Source organism: Alligator mississippiensis, chromosome 15 (genome assembly GCF_030867095.1).
Source record: "Alligator mississippiensis isolate rAllMis1 chromosome 15, rAllMis1, whole genome shotgun sequence".
Classification (NCBI taxonomy): domain Eukaryota; kingdom Metazoa; phylum Chordata; order Crocodylia; family Alligatoridae; genus Alligator; species Alligator mississippiensis.
Window position 1 is genome coordinate 18121684 of NC_081838.1, and position 16674 is coordinate 18138357.

The 16674-nt window shown below is 51.2% G+C and overlaps 1 protein-coding gene across 1 annotated transcript in view; it reads right to left on the reverse strand.

Moving 5' to 3' along the window:
• Nucleotides 1-7211: 7211 nt before the first annotated feature.
• The window catches only part of OTUD7B (OTU deubiquitinase 7B), a 59630-nt gene continuing 50167 nt past the window's right edge, over nt 7212-16674 (reverse strand). Inside the window, exons 11-12 of the mRNA XM_059718609.1 lie at nt 15698-15782; nt 7212-13980 (exon numbers count right to left, since the gene is read on the reverse strand). Coding sequence (XP_059574592.1) covers nt 12661-13980; nt 15698-15782 — 1405 coding nt within the window. The 3' untranslated portion in view covers nt 7212-12660. The remainder of the gene's footprint in view (nt 13981-15697; nt 15783-16674) is intronic.

A 16674-nucleotide genomic window follows, 5' to 3' on the forward strand; every position in this document is an offset into this window, starting at 1 on the left:
CCTGCGCGGCGAGGGGCGGGGCGGGGCTGCCGGCCGCTCGGCTCCCACCTGGCCTGGGGCTGGGACGGCACTGCAGCCTGGTGGTTACGGGGGGCTCCTGGGTCCCTGCACGGCACTGCAGCCTGGTGGTTACGGGGGGGCTCCTGGGTCCCTGCACGGCACTGCAGCCTGGTGGTTACGGGGGGCTCCTGGGTCCCTGCACGGCACTGCAGCCTGGTGGTTACGGGGGGGCTCCTGGGTCCCTGCACGGCACTGCAGCCTGGTGGTTACGGGGGGCTCCTGGGTCCCTGCACGGCACTGCAGCCGAGCCCTATGACACACGCCAGTAAAGTTGCATAGGTTTTGGGCTTTGATCTGAAGCTGAATAACGCAGCCCCGGGCCCCTCGCGTGTTAGGAAAGCGTCTGGTCCCTTTTCCCCTGGAGGAAAACGTGCGCTGCGGGAGGTGGCACCCCACGTCCCCAAAATCCCAGCTGCGCCCATGCCGGGAGCGGCCCAAGGGGCCCGGCTCTCGCGGGGCGCCGCGGAAAAGCCTGCGAGGAAGGGGGTGAGGACGCCTGGGGGCCCTGCGAGGGAGGGGAGCCTCGTGGTTGGGGGGGTGAGGTTGAGTGGTTTGCGGGGAGGGTCGAGACTCCTGGGTCCCCTACTACCTGGGTCTGGAAGGAAAACGGAGCCTAGATGTTGTGGGGGTGAGGACGCCTGGGTTCGCCACCTGGATCTGGCAGGCACCAAGGCTTAGTGGTTAGAGGCGGTGGTGCTGGGCAGCGGTGGGGTCAGGCCGCCCGGGGTCCCTGCAAGGGAGTGGAGTCGAGTGGTCAGAAGAGGGGCCGGGCCAGGACTCCTGGGGTCCATTCACACCCACTGGTGCCCTCCGGCCAGTCTCTCCTCCCGCCACACCAAAACCGGGCTCTGGCCTGGAGACACCCCCACCCCGGCTCAGCCCCACAGCCAGGCAGAGCCCAGGGGCCACAGGGCCCTGTTTCCCAGCTCTGATCCCAACCCACAGCCACCGGGACTCTTCCCGCTCCTGTCTTCCTTAGAGTAGACCCATGGCTGTGGATCCCAGGACTCTGGGAGCTGGGGCTTGTGGGGATAGAAACGGCCCCGGGCCGGCCTGCCAGCTCCCCTTTGCCCGTGCAGTCAGACAGAGCAAAGCCCTTGTGCCCAGGGCTGGGGGGCTGCCAGCTGTGCTGTGCACTATCCTCCCCCCCAGCTCCAAACTTCTTCTCCTGGTGGCTCATTTCCATGGACTTGGCCCTAGGCCTTGCAGCTACCTTTGGACCCCGCTGCAGAGACAGAAGGGCCCAGCCAGGCAGGAGCTAAGGGCAGAGGAGGGGCAGGTGGCTCCACAACTCAGCAGGCCCCAGGCCCTGCCCCAGCCCAGGCCCAGCCCTGTCTGCCCACAGGCCAATTTAGCTGCCGCGAAGCCAGGGGTGTTTCAGCTCCAGCAGGAGCAGTTTTAGCCACTGCCCAATTATGGGTTGAAACATGTCATTATGGGAGCAGAGGGGCGGCGGCGGGGAGGGCAGCACGGTGCCTGCCTGCATGTTGTGTACACATGGGGGTGGGTGTGTACACGTGTGCATATTTAATGCATAGATGTGTGTCTGCATGCCGTCACATTAATGCATGCTGTGTACACACGTGCGTGCATATTGGTGCATGCTGTGCATGTAAGTGCATATTAGTACATACATGTGTACATGTATGGGTGTGCACGTGTTGTGTACATGTCCGCCTGTATGTGTACAAGTGTCTGCATATCAGTGCATGTGTACACACGTCTGTATCTATGTGCGCATATCAATACATGTATACTGTGTACATGTCTGTGTGTGCATATCAGTACATGTGTGTTGTGTACATGTGTTTGCATGTCTGCATGTGCACGAGTGCCCATGCATATTGGCACATATGCATTGCGTGCACCTCTGTGCATCTGTGCATGTGGACATGAGTCTGGATTGGTACATGTGTGTTGTGTACATACCTGTGTGTCTGCATCTATGCATGTTGTGTACACCTGCCTCTGTACATAAGGTTACATATGTGTTGTGTACATGTGCCTATGTGTTTGTACATGTATCCACACATGTGCATATGCATATGTGCATGGGGACAGGCAGGAACCACTTATGATGCCCAAGTCCATGGCTTGGCCCAGCCTTTCTGCCTCATGCAACCTGGCCACGGACAAGCCACTGTTCCCAGCCACAGGCACCCCCGGAGCCCCCCGCCTGGTGCGCTCAGAGCTGTACAAACGCTCTGCAGGAGACCTTCACTGGAGAGGGGGAAGGGACACATGGCAGGTCCTTACTGCAGCCAGAGGCGCAAGCCCAGCTTGTCCAGACAGGCCCGGCTGGCTTGGGCTGATCCCCGCCATGGAGGAGCTCGCTGGGTGGGGGCAGCCCTGCCCTGCTCCCCGCGGAGCCTGCCAAGAACACATGGCCCCCAGTGCCAGCCTGCAACAGGGGTGCTGAGCAGGGCCCAGCTCAGCCCAAGGTCTGTTGGCGGTCCTGGAGAACCAGCCCCAGCCCCGGAGGTTGAACCACAGCACTATAAATAGCAAACACGGAGCCATCAAATAGCAGCGTGGAGGTTCCCGGGGGAGTTTTCCCCGTGCTGCGGGGCTCCGTTGCTCCCTGCCCTTGGCTGCACCCAAAGCTGTCAAAGGGAAGACAGAGCCCCAGGCCCGGCTGCGCCAGGGGCTGTACAAACACAGGGCAAGGGGCCCATTCTCTAAGGGGGAGATAGAAGGAAACCAATGCCTTTAGGTGCGCGGGGATGGAGCTGGGAGCAGGGCAAGGGCATCGAGGCACAAGCAGGGGAGGGAACGCAGGCGTCCTGCTCCCTGCCAGCAGGCAAGGGACTCCAATAAAGACCTCATTGTGCGAGGCCCCGTGTGCTCGCCACGGCAGGAAGCGCCGGCACAGCGAGTTCCCAGTGGCTCCTGCCCAGCTCTGCCAGACCGGTTGCCAGGGGCCGAGGCCAGGCCACGCGGCCTCCGCTGATGAGCAACAAACCTGGGGGGAGGCCCTGGGGAAGATGGGCTGGATAGGACAGCCAAAGCAGATGGGTGCCAGGCGGCTGGGGCACAGTGCCATCTGCGGGGATTAACCCTTCAAGTGCTCCTAGGAAATGACCCAGGAGGCCTTTGATCATCTTAGTGAATGGGTGGGAACCCAGCCGTCCTGGCAGGCAGATCCTCTGCTCCAACGGCTCTGCCATGCGCAAGGCACCGCAGGGCCTAGATAGGGTCCAGCAGTGGTGCTTTGCACCGCACCAGCTTGGAGAGATTATGGGCGGGTGGGGCTCCAGTCCCACATCTGCTACCACCAGCTCCTGGGGCCTTGGGCAACTCCCTTCATCTTTGCAAGGGTCAGGATTTCTAGAGGCTCCACTTGACCCACCCAAAGGACCCAAACCAGGCCCCTCGCAGCATGACACCAGCCTACATGTCTCAGTCCCCAGCCCTAGCATGGTGTTGCCCCCTGCATAAAGCCCTGAGGCCAGAGCCTCCGACACCTTCCTCCGATCCAGGATGGAGCCAGGAGCAACTGCCAGTCCCCTCCTGGTGCTGGGATTTGGGTCTGTGCCCTCCTGGCGGATGGGGATCATGGGGGCTCTGGCTCCACACAAGGAAGAGGGAAGGAATTTCCTCCTGGTCTCAAACAGCTGCATTCCTCCACACCCGTGACCCGAATCAGCCCTGGGGTGCCCACAGCCATGCGCTTTTGGGTGGCCCAGAGCCCAGGGACAAGTGCAACCCCCAACTCAGGACCTGTTCCCAGCAGAGAACCACATTGGCTTCAATTGGAGCATTGCACTTGCCCTGTGAGATTGGCTCATCCACCTCGTCTTATGCCTGTGCTGCACCAGGCACTGCCCCAAACTGCTCATGTGCTCTGTAGCCCAGAGAGCAAGGCTGGGGAGGGGGAGAGGGGCAGGGAGAAGAGAAAGGGAGTGATGCAATTTCAGTAGCAGGACCCAGCCTGTCCTAGGAGCGCGATCAAGGGCCTTCTGCTCTTTAGCATAAAGGATTTCTACCTTCCCCTAGCATCCCTGATGGCTAACAGGACAATACATTTCATGGCCAAGCTGGGCAGACTTATTCACCGTCTTCAGTTAGTTAAGATCTAGACTTTGCTATCCCTGCAGCAAAGAAGTCCCTGAATTCATAGGAATAGGTGTAAAAAAATCATTCACTCTGCCCCAGCCCAGGCCGGGTTCCTAGTTTCCCCTGGAACTTCGCCATATGCCCTCCGAGAGGGACTGGGCACCCCTGAAGGGACGATGATGGATGGGCTGAGCTGGGACATCAAACCCCCTCTGCGCACAGACTGGAAAGTGAGCTGGGGAGATGTGCCCAAGGCCATGCAGCAGGTTGGTGGCGGAGCTGGGTGCTAAGCTGGAGAACCCAGGTGTCCTAAGGCTCTGGCCACTAGACGCTATTACCCCTATAAGATGGGGCTAGCAAGGCCGTCTTCCCTGCCTTTGGCTCTGTGCTTAGCACCTGCAATGCTGGATGCCCTGGAGATCTGGCTGTAGCATGGAGGGGCGAGGGGGGGGACACACCTGCCCTACCCTGGGGACTTGACTATGGCCTAAATTCAGATGAGAAGGACTCGGCTGCTCTGGGGTTAGCAGTTCTGCGCAAAGTGGGGGCAGGGAAGGGAGAGCTGTAACGGAAAAAGCAGCGACAGAGCAGGCATCCTTTTTAACCGCAGCCAACAAGATGCTGCGGTTTCAACCCGAGTTGGATTTCTGCAGACTCTACAGCATTCTTCTTATCCTGCGGGGGAGCGGGGCATGGTTCACGCTTATGCAGGCCGCGACAATGGAAAAAAGCCGCGCCACTTGCTTTGCAGTCGCTACCAGCTGGCTCTCTGAGAAGAGGCACTCGAGCTGGGTAGATTTCCTTCCTTGAAATCAAACCCTCAAAAAGATGCTTAAAAAAAAAAAGAGGGAAGTTTGTGCTGGGGGGGGGGGAAGGGAAGAAACCATAATTAGCTTGTGAAAAAGGATGCAACTGGAGCTTTTTAATCTTCTTAGGCTCAAATAGCTGCACACAGATATTAGCAGCTGGAAGCCGGGGGGGGAGGGTGGGTATCACGTCAGAGGATTCCAGTTGCAAACAGCCGCTCAGAGGTGGAAGGTAAATCTCTCTGGCATGCATGGTCGATGAGAAGCGATGCTAAAAATTGATCCCGCCACTTGCTGGGAGGAATAGCCAGCATACCTCAGCAGGGCGCGAACTGCATCGGACACTTCCAGAAGAGTTGGCCAGCCAGAGAGCAGGTCCGCCCTTTGCTGGAGGACTCAGGCCCAGAGAATGCAATGATAGGAAGCCAGCACGGCTCAATGAGCCGCCAGCTCCACTTGCAGTGGCATTTCCTCCTCTGCAGGATTGGCCTCTGGAGGTGGGGAAAACAAAAAGCAGAGGACGATTCGGGGTCGGGATTCAGTTATCCAGCTCAAATGTGCGCCTGCTGAGCTAGCAAGGTTGGGAGCACAGCCAGGATCTAAAAGGCAGCACAGAGGAGGGTGACAGGAGCACTTTGCACTACTCAAATGCAGCAAAAAGAGCTGACAATGAAAGGCTTCCTGGCAAGCCTTTTCCCAAGCCACCAGGAAGGTGCCATTGTCCATCACTTGAGGCTTTAGAGTGGTCTCAGGCTCCCTGGACCATCCTGGGCAGCCAGCAGATGAAGGATGAGTGCATGGGGTATGAATGCACGGGGTCTCCAGAAGCTGATCTAGAATCAGGGCACAAGAGACTGAAAGGAAATAGCAGCTTGCTTGACACCGATCTAATCTAGTCATTAAAATAAGCAACGTCAGACCACTCGTAGGTTGTGGCGGCAACACGGAGCAAGAGAGAAGGGGCTGACTGATAACCAGATGTGGGCTGTTTCTGCTCAGGGACTGGAATAGCCATTGTGCTGGCCGCAGACATCCAAAGGGAGAGGGAGGACTTCATCAGTCTTGGCATCAGGATCCAGGCTCCACATTTCTAATTTACTGCAGTGGACAACAGCGGGGTTGAGTCCAAGTCGGGAGTCAGTTCAATTCCAGCAACGGCCAACCACTCTCTGCCACGAATAACGCTAAAATAGGAAGATGCATGGATTTTCCAGCAAACCTTTGCAAGAGGGAACTCAGTCAACCTGAGAGGCCATTTGTTTTGGCCACCGACAATTACAGGCCTGAGTTGATGCTCATGGAAATCAATGGAAAAAATGAGCTCTTTGAAAGCCTGCTTGAAGGCAGCAATCACTATGGCAGAGCAGAGCCAGCAGCATTCATTCCTGGTTCAGCTGTGCAAAGCCTTCAAGCAGCTGCTGAAACCCTCAGCTGAATTGGGACATGGGTCTTTTATTTGATCGCGGACATCATCAGATGGCTGCTCTCTGTCCTTCTGAGTTTACACCGCCTGCTTCTGTACCAGACAAAGATCTGCTTCGCTTGCTTCCTGGACATGGTGGCGAAACGCTGCTGTGGGTGGTTTCTGATGCTTCGGGAGAAGAATATCTATGAATTTAAAGGGCGTCTTAACAAGCGCATGAAAGGATGTGTGTAGCCAGCCTGGAAGCTTTCCTGCTAAACCTTGTAATAAGACTGAAATTTGTTACCTAAATCCAAGGCACTGGGAAGTAGAGCAGAGTCCGGTGGTACCAAGGGCCAACTAGGAGGAAATAGGAGATTAAAGCAGATGCTTAAGAAAAAGCCAATAGCTGGAGATCATGAACTTAAGAAAAATCCGGGGGTAAGACTGGTTACTGTGGAAATCAGAGTCTCTTCCACGAAGGGCAAGGATCTCACTATGGAGCTGAATTTTTCCTCTAGGTCACAAGAATTGATGGTGTAAAGGTTTATTCAGGAGGAAATTCCCATCCTCAAGAATGTTAGGTCTCCAAATCCCTTTGCTAGCCAATGGGGTTTGGGCACTGACCTCTCTCAAGCCCTGCTGAAATTCCCAAGCTGCAAACAGAGTGTGATGGCTCTTTGCAGCTAATGTAGCTCTGGAAAGGAGAATTATACATGCACGCAATACACTGGGCGACCCTGGGCTTCCAGGAGATCAATGGAGAAACTCCCCCGAGACCAGCATTTGGTTTTCTGCCCATCTTACCTTCATGCCACACTGCGCTGGCCTAAGGGGATGCGCTACAGCACCATACTAAAAACACTTGGCGGCTTGCAATGCCGGAGTGGTGGATGGCTAAGACCGTCTTTATTAGACGTTTGTACCTGATACAGAATAACCTGAAGCCTTTAGAGACTACTTGTATACAAAAATAAATCAGATCTCACACATGCTATTGACACACACAGCCCCGTTATGTGTTTAAGTTGAAGCTGGACAGAAACCAGCTGTAGAGTTGTTACAAATTTTCAAGCACTACATTTCTAGCGGGCTGGCTCTTTTTGTAGCTGGAGAGACATTTTTATGGGGTGACAGTTCCTTTGCAGGTACAGGACCGGTCTCAACCTATTGCGCGATTAACAAGTGCAGAGTAATTCTTATTTTAAAAAATTAAAGATTTTTTTTTTTTTTTTTGCAAAAATGTAGTTGCTCTAATAAAAGATACCACCTCTACCACAAGTCCTGATTGCTTTTGCCTCTATACCAGTAAGTCTACAACCTGGATACCAAGTAATTTTCATGCAATTCACTGGCTAATCACGCAATAAGTGGAGACCGGCCACACCTGCAGATTGGCTAAAACCACAAAGTAATTCTCATGCAATTCACTGGTGGCATCTTTGCAGGTGTGGCCAGTCTCAATTCATGGTGCGATTAACCAGTGAATTGCACAGTATGTGCGCCAGGGCCATGCACACACAAATCCCAGATCTCTCATTTCAGTAGGAAGCGGAAGAAAAGTCACACCTGCTACTCCACGGTTATTAGTTGAACTTTTTTTCTTTTTTTCCTTTTTTATTGGTCAGTGAAATCTATGGTAGCATAACTGAAAATATACGGTGTAATAAGACTGATCACGAAGCGCCACCTAGTGTTCATTACAGCAGTGCATTTAAACTATGAGTAAAAAAGTTGCCAACCCAATATTTAAATTAAAAAAAAAAAGGGTTTTTTTTTGTCAATAAACAATTGAAGAATTAATTCAGGTCACTTCTCATGTCACTAGTGAAAAGCAGAGACGTGGTAAACCTTCCTATGGAGACTCGACAGGCCTGCTAAGATCACCCGTGGCTTTAAAAGTCACTCTTATAAAAAGCAAATACTACATCTGAGTTTTGGCAGAAATCAAGTCTAGTAGGTGAAATACAACAGCGAGCCTTCTAGCCTCAACCGTGCTTCCTCTGCCCCAAAGCCAGAGGGTCACCCGGGGGCAGAGGGCAGCACGATGACATGCTTGTTAATGGTTCATTAAAATATTTTAACTTCTAATAGTTTTTAAAACTCTCTAATGTAGCTTTCCAAAGCCAGGATGGTGCAGAATTAAAGGAGGCTGCACAGGAAACCCCGGTCCTAATGGCAAGCAACAGTTCTTGCAACTGCACCCCTAAGTGCACTTATATGAAGACAGCAGGATCCAGTGCCCTTTTTCTGTCTCTGAGGCTAGTCCTCGGGGAGTCTGCCATGTGTCTTGTGCCTCGGCATCCTCTTCGCTGGCTTCTGTGTGAGATATGCACTGACCTGGACACAGAAACTCGCCTTACTGCATGGTTTCCCCCTCCACACGCATACAAAAGTGGAGCATTTGGTGCTCACTTTAAATGAAAGGTGCGTCAGAGCAGAAATTGCTTGATTTGTTTTGTCATTTTCCCTCCCAACCCACTCCCCTGTGTTTCCCCTCTCCCCACCCCCACTTTTAAAAAAATAGGTACCGTAAAATATTTAACCTCACAACAGCCATCTTCATGCTGCATGGGCGATGGATTTAAGGATGTGTACAAAAGAAGGAAAGCGGATGGTTAATATTCTTTCAATAAATAGAATTTGCATTTCATAGTTCCCCCTTTTTTCCCCCCCCCCTAAAAAGTTTCACCATAAAGGAAACAAAAATGACCTGAAAAAATCCTTAGCAGTTCTACAGAAAAATTCAATCAATTTTCTTGCTAGTCAATTAATTATGACGTAGTTTAAGGCGGGCAGGCTTTGGAAACGGGTGTGCTCAGGGTAATAGCTGAAATTCTGTCCTTTATAGAAAAAATACTCTTCAAATATCTTTTTTTCTTTTAGTGGAAACTTAATTTTGTCTGAAGTTCAATTTTTTTTCTTTTTGATTAAAAAAGCTATGAACTAGACGTAACCGCAATAGTAATTATAATAAAAAAGGGCCAGACGAGCCAATGCCAGAAGCCAACCGCAAGGTTAAGACCCTAAAGAAATCTCTTGTCTGGGTTGAACCAGAAAACAACGCGCCTTTCACCTCCTCAAATGTCCATTGCCCCCTTCACCCAACTTTAAAAGCAATTGGGTCCTGGCATGCAGCAGTCTGACCGTACGTGTTTCTCTCTCACTCGTTCAGACTCCTATCAACTATGTACAGGTTTTACATTCACACCACAGGATAGCAATCTGGATTCAAACAGGCCTGGGAAGGGTTGACAATACAGTCAAACGTCGTTAATAAGATCATTGTCAGCGGACAGCGTGAAGCACCCAAGAGAGCTCCCTTTAAAAGAAAAAATAGAATAAAAAAATAACAGAGCAGTGACAATTTTGCTGGCACACAAGAGAGAAATGGATTTTGCTTGGAAGAGTTGACCTATTTAGTATCTGTAGCTAGCATCCTCCCAGCTATGGTCAGGGTGGCTCTGAACAAGTGTTGTGCGTACAGCTTGCTGCCAGTCTCCAAGACGAATGAAGATGCTTTAAAAAATTAACTGCTTGGTCTAGCTTCACGTTTTACCACCGAGATTGTCAGCAGCGGGCTGTGAATATGGGTCTCGCCTTCTGGGGGTCCTTTTAAGACACCTTAAAAAGGGGCCTGACATGTAGAAAGTGCTTCTGATGCTTCAGCTCCGCAGTCAAAAAATCACTGCGCTCTAGTGAAAGCCCAGGCTGATGCCATCAGGACAGGAGCATGTTACTACCTTGCTTGTGGGGGCTAAAAGTAGGAGCATGGGCTTTCGCTTGTTATCGGTTTGGTCCAAATGGAACAAATGGTGATGGTGGGTTGGAGCAAGCCAGAAATGGAGGTAAATCCCCTTTGGAAATACATCAATCTCGCCTTTCTCCTACTCACGACCAGGTGAAGACAGGCCCTGCCAAATACAGTCCCTTCACTCCCATCACTTGAGCGGGAGCTTAAAAAATGTCATCCTCTGCAATGCAGAGCTGCTGTTTTGGATCCGGGAAAGGAAAAAAGATGATACTCAGGTGAAACATTCTCCAACTGCACCGAAGTTGCAGGACAGTGCTTTGGCAGCAGAAAGGGCCCACAATATGGGGCTGAGTGATGGTTTATCAGACTTCCAGGCAGCCGTGGATGCGCAAAGGGGCTGCAGGGTTTATCTGCATGGAAAACAGCACTGGTTCAATGAAAGGCGCAGCTTAAATCAATGCAGTTAAATGAGGCAGGCTGACACAACACCCCTGAACCCAACAGGCAGCTGGCCTGTATCCGTGCAGCCAAAGCTGAGAAGGAAAGAGGTGAAAACTCAACTGAAACGTGGCTTTCAAACCCAAATCAGGATGTCTAAAAGGGGTTTAGCACCATGTGAGCTAAGGCCTTTTCAATGCAAAGAAGATACACACCTGCTTAACACTTCAATTTAGCCAAGCCATGACAAACCCAGAGTTGCCGTTTGTTCCGGCTGAGTTTAGTCTAAGAAGAGCACCTCATGGTTCAAACCCACCTTTAGATAAACCCATGCCGCTTTCTCTTGCGGACAAGACCATGTTTTAAAAACACCCTTACGTTAAACTGGTAAAACGTGGGTGTTCGGATAAAGATCTAGCATTTTAGTGAAAAAAAGGCTCTAGGAGATGTTCCAGTGTAAGTACACTTTCACCTGCTCAGTGAAAAGCAGGCAGGCTTCAAATGGCATCTCCTTGCATAGTCACTTCTCTGAAGAGCAACAAAGGGAACGTTGCATTTTGCATTGTCCAGGACCATTTCCGTATTTAACTTTCACATGGAGAATGGTTTTGCAGTGCTCCATAAAAGCCTGGAAGGATGGAGCATTCTAGCCTGGGATAGATGGTTAAAACAAATAAAAGAAAAAACCTGTGCAAAGTTAGGTCCACCACAAACACTTCCTTTAAATATGATTCTTGTTTGTCCAGGCTCTTGCTGCAGAGATTGGGAAGGGGAAGAAGGAAGGAAAAATTGTAGACCACAAAGTGTGTTTAACTTATGTAACAATTAGGGGGTTTGTTTTGGGGTGGTTTGGTTGTTTTTTGAAGTGTGGCCTTCAGACCCGTGATCAAAAATATTTTTGTTACCCATCGTTTCAAAGTCAGCACTGGGTTCAGAGAACTGGAGCCAAGTTCATCATATTAGACAAAACAGAGGTAGTCTGGAAGTAACTTGATCAAGTACGAAACTGCGCGTGCACATCTGCGTGTGTGTGTTTGTATGTGTATGCGTATCCGTGTACCTGGTTGTCTGTCTGCGTCTGTCTATCTACATACACACACACACACACACTTCTGAAGCTAGCAGCAAGCCGGGAGAGGGCTGTCGTTTCCAACGCTGCAGGGCGCTTGGCCGGTCTCTTCTGCTTCTCCACACCAATGGTTATTGCTGATGGAGGCACTGACCCAATTTCTGGGCTGATTCTTAGTAAGTCGGTTTGACTGTATCACTGACAGAACGGCTATGCACAGTACTTCTGTAAGAAAACCCACACACCCAAGATTGCTTCCCCTGCCCCTCCCCTGACACCCTCCCTCCAAAACCCCTCCCCTCAAAAAAAGTTTAAAAATAAAATCTTAAAAATATAGTCAAGCCCATCTGAAGAGTACAGCCCTGACCCTGCTGCTAGGAGGTATGCTCAGAAGACATCCAGTGAGAGCGATCTAGAAGATTGGGGCTTGGCAGGACCCCAGGAAGTTAAAGGGAGCAGGAAAACTAGTCCATTTCCAACTTGAAATTCCTCTTAGTACCAGCAAAGACTAAAAATAAAACCAGTGTTAAAATCTCTTAATAAAAAGGTCCATGATTTAAACTGAAATTGCTGGGCTGTTTTTTGTGGTTTTTTTGCTAACTCTGCTGGAGAAGAAAGAGAAAGAAAAAAAAAAAAAGAAGCTGTTTTAAATTAGGTTAAGTTGGAATCCAACAGAATAGGACCCCAGGCAGGATAACTCTCCACGCGCCTTAACTCGAAAGCTTTGGTCTGGTTTATTTGATCAGGTAAGAACCTGGTGTCTCTCCCCACGGGGGGAGCCCTACAGGGGCTGCTATCTTAGCTCCCCTTTCACCAGAAGAAGCCTGTTTGATAGCATCTCTCTTGCTCTTTCAGTCTCCTGGGAAGGAAGGGTTGTCTTTTCTTTTTCTTTTTTCACCCCCTCACCTCCTTTTCAAATGGACTGCCACTATACACACAATAGCACAATCACATTTGCCGCTCCCCTCCCACCCCCCGTCCGGTCAAGAGGGAGGAAGAAAGAGGAGCACGGAAAGAATTATTATTGCATTCCCCATACTTCATGGGTCCAAGACGTGAACGTGAGGCCAAGCCCTCAGAACCGGTGTATTAGTGCTTCTCGTTCCCTTTCTTTGCGTTTCAGCTCCTCTCGGTAACAGCAGGAACAGAAATTCCCGGTTTCCGGATGCCCATAAAAACTGCAGTTTGGTTGCTTGCATTTGGTCTGTTGAACGCCATAAAGCCCGCAGCCTCTGCTTTTGTCCGTGGCTGCTCCCTTCTGCAAGCTATCCTGCTCTACGTATTCCCTGTAGCCGTTGCTGTGGGGTGCGCCGCAGGGAGGGCTGTCGCACTCGACGGGGTAATTGAGGGGTATGTCCATCTCGGTAGGGGAGAACGTCCCCAGGTGGGAAGGGCTGGTTTGGTACGGGTGAGGCCGCCCCTGAGTGCAATGTCTGGGTAAGGTCGCGTACGCGGGGAGGCTGCTGCAGGACCCCCCTGCTACCTGCCTTCTGGCGTCTTGATAGCTGGGTGGGTGGGAGCCGTCCGTGCTGCTCACCACAGAGGGCCTGGGAATGGTGAAGACCCCGGAGTAACTGGAAGGAAATGCTGTCATCCTGGCTCCCCCCATGGCCAGCTCTGGGGCCTGGAGGCTGTACGTGGGGGGCAGCTGGGAGTAGGCCGGGTTCAGCATCATGTCCTCCCCCTTGTGAGGATTTGCCCCGTCGGGCTCCATCTTTTTGGAGGCCCCGTTGCTGCCCAGTGCCTTCTTCTCCGCCTCCTTTTGCTTTTGCTCTGCCGTGAACCGCTCCTCAGCGTCCAGGAGGTACCTCTGGATCATCTCCTCCTGGTATTGGTGCCGGTGGCTGGTCTTGAGGTGGCCAGCAAAGATGAATTTGCGCTCACCTTGCATGGCAGCCCGCAGGATGTTCAGGCTCAGCTTGACCTCCTGACTGTATTTGCAGGCATCTGTCTGTTTCTCACTGGCTGCTTTCCCCGGACAGGTCTTCTCTACAGGTGATGACAAGTCCCCTTGGGAGGACTCCTCCTTGCTGCCCTTCCGTGACTTCAAAGAGCCTTTCTTCTTCTTTTCCAAGGTATCACCCTGCCCGTTGCTCACTCCACCTTTGATGGCTTTGCCATGCATCAGGCCGCCCATGTTCTTCTTGAGCTTGCTGCCCAAGGTCTTGCCGAAGCTGCCGAGTTTATTGGCCACCGAGTCCGCCCGCTTCTTGTCCTTCTCCTTGTCCCGCTCTTTCTTTGGCTTCTCTTTCTCCTTGTCCTTGCTGCCCTTGCTGCCCCCATTGCTCGTGGAGCTGCTGCACACCGACTCTTTGTCTGACTCGCCTGATTCTGGGGCAGAACGGGCATCATCGCCGGCAGAGGCCGTGGGGGATTCGGGCTGGGCAAGGGGTGCCTGAAGAGGAGAGACAATGCATGAGAAGGCCGCTGGCTCAGCAATGTGTAGGAAAAGATCTAGCAAGCTTATTGAGCGCCCAGGGTGATGGTGGGTGGGATTCTGACCATGGCAGGGAGTGGGAAGTCTTACCTACCCAGGTTCTCTGCAAAGTGAAGGTGGCTGATACTGCTGCCGCTGCTGTAGCAGCAGCCCCATAGCATGGGCTCCCCTCCCCACCATATATGCTACTGGATGCAGGGGCCATGCCTCCTCTGGCAAAGCCTCTGGGTTTGAGGGATTGTGGGGGGAGGACCATTCATTCTACTTATCCCACTTGCCCCCCAACCCCAGGGCACAGCTGCCTCTGCCATGGCAAAAACTCCCAGGGCGGGGGGTGGGATTCTGACACCCTCCCCCCATTGCTGATGCCCTGCTCACCCTTCCTACGATGTGCAGGTGCTGAACCAGAGGTGACAGGCACACAACTAACTCCCTGTCAGGAGATGAAGAGGAGCGTGCTGCTTTGCAAGGTTGCACAGCTTTCCTGCATAACCCCACCCAGTCAGTCAAATCTGAGCCACTGGACAGGAGGGCTGTGACATGCCTTGTTTGGAGGGTACCTGCACGTTTGCCCCCAGAGGTACATTCACATTGTAAGTGTGACTACTGGGCTGTTCTACTGGAGAGGGAGGGAATTAATGGTTTTTCAAGGACTTCCACTCCAAGACAACTCCGAAGCCAGCTCCAGATGCCTCCTGGAAATAGCCACAACTAATAGCCTGCCTAGGAAAGGTCACCCTGGACGCAGAGGGGGGATGAAGAACAGCCATATGAATACTGAGGCTCTGTTGTCAAGACTATAATTGAGAAGCCACCAGAAAGTTACTGGAGCTGAGGGCTGCAGCCCATTTCACTAGGGGTCACTGTACCACAATGATTCACGAGCGACGTTTGCTTGTACTGGGGCAGGGTGTTTCACGACAGGCTGAAATTCAGGCAGGCCAACCAGTGTAAACAACCTGCGAAAGCCAGGAGGGATATTTAAAGGAGAGCACTGAGTCGGGGTCACTCGCGCCCGTCTGCACAGAGCATACATTGGCGGCATCTACTCCAGTTCTTGGAAGGGATCCAAACAGAAGCTTGGCAGTTTGCACAGGCACTTGGAAGCACGACTAGGTCCTAAATTACCAGAGCTACAACTTCCTTTAAATAATAATAATAATAATAATAAAAAAAAGAGAGAGAGAGAGATAGTTTCTATGAGCCTGGCAGAATTTAAACCATATTTAAACTGTTAAGACAGCTACCACGATTTGGCAGGGGGACAGCAGGGAGCTTTCTGAAATATTCAGAAGGCTACAAATGAGCCCTTAAAATAACAGCTAAACTCTTTTTTTTTTTTGCCAAGGGCCTGACTCATCTTCTCTGCTATCCTGAGTCAGTCTCCGGTGACTGTAAACCAAGAGTCCAGTGGAGTATGGGTTAGACTGAGATTTGTCAGGTCCAGAAGGCATTGTGTAGCAGGCCGCATTAATGGTCCTTTGTGTTTACATGGAGGGCTCAAGCAACAGAAGTCTGCCCTACTAACCCGCTGTACAGATGCGTGCCATTTCCCTCATCTTGCTGATGAAAGCTGTGCCTTCTAATAGGAGCCTATAGAAACCAACATGAAAGGAAGCGACACAAGTCGTCCCCTCCCCCAGCTCTCCAAGGATAGAGGATTTTGTTTCTTTACCTGCATTTCGCAGGACAGGGTGATCCACTTCACATTCATGTAGCTGTGCAGCAGGTGAAGCTTAGCTTCCAATGACAACGCCACACTAGAGAAAGGCAGGAAAGAAACCACACAAGAGCGTTTCAGTGATGGCAGTACTCTGCATCCAGCAACGTCATTGCCTTTTCTCTTCTGCTAACACAGGCTTGCTTCTGTCTAACCTAATAACTGACTCAAAACCCTGTTTTTAAGTGGAACTGAACTTATAGGTCACCGGTAAAAGGGACAGTTGGGTTAATTTTAGCCCCTCAAATATGTTGTGTGGAGGCAATTTCTCAAGATGGTTTTATTTAGTTTTTGTTTTGTAAAAAATATTTCCATTTAAAATGCTTCCTTAGCCTGACAAAGGGTTTTTGAACCCGAAAGCTTGCTTAATAACTATTCTCCAACCATTTGGGTTGGTCTAATAAAAGATATCAAATTCACCCAAGGAACCTTGTCTGCCTTCCGTTTAAATTAGAATTCTTCTGGCAGAGGACAGAACAAGGAGCAATGGTCACAAGTTGCAGCAAGGGAAGCTCAGGTCAGATATTAGGAAAAACTCTCTCACAAGAAGGGTAGCAAAGCACTAGAACAGGTTACTCAGAGAGGTGATGGAGTCTCCATCCTTGCAGGTTTTTAAGACATAGGCTGGACAAAACCTTGGCTGGGATGATGTAGCTGCAGATGATCCTGCTTTGAGCAGGGGGGTCAGACTAGATGTGACCCCTGAGGTCCCTTCCCACCCTCATTTTCTATTATTTTGACGTGCCAAACACATCAGCAGCATTGCTGCAACTAGAAAAGAACCAGGGGAGGGGAAACTAGCTAAACATTAACAAAACCGTTTTATTCTTAATAATATAAAGGTCCATTATTTGAGAAGGTTTGAGCGGTTTTGCATTCTTCAAAAAGGAGTTTGTTTTTAAAAAACATCTGGAGATTTTTAGTATGTAGAA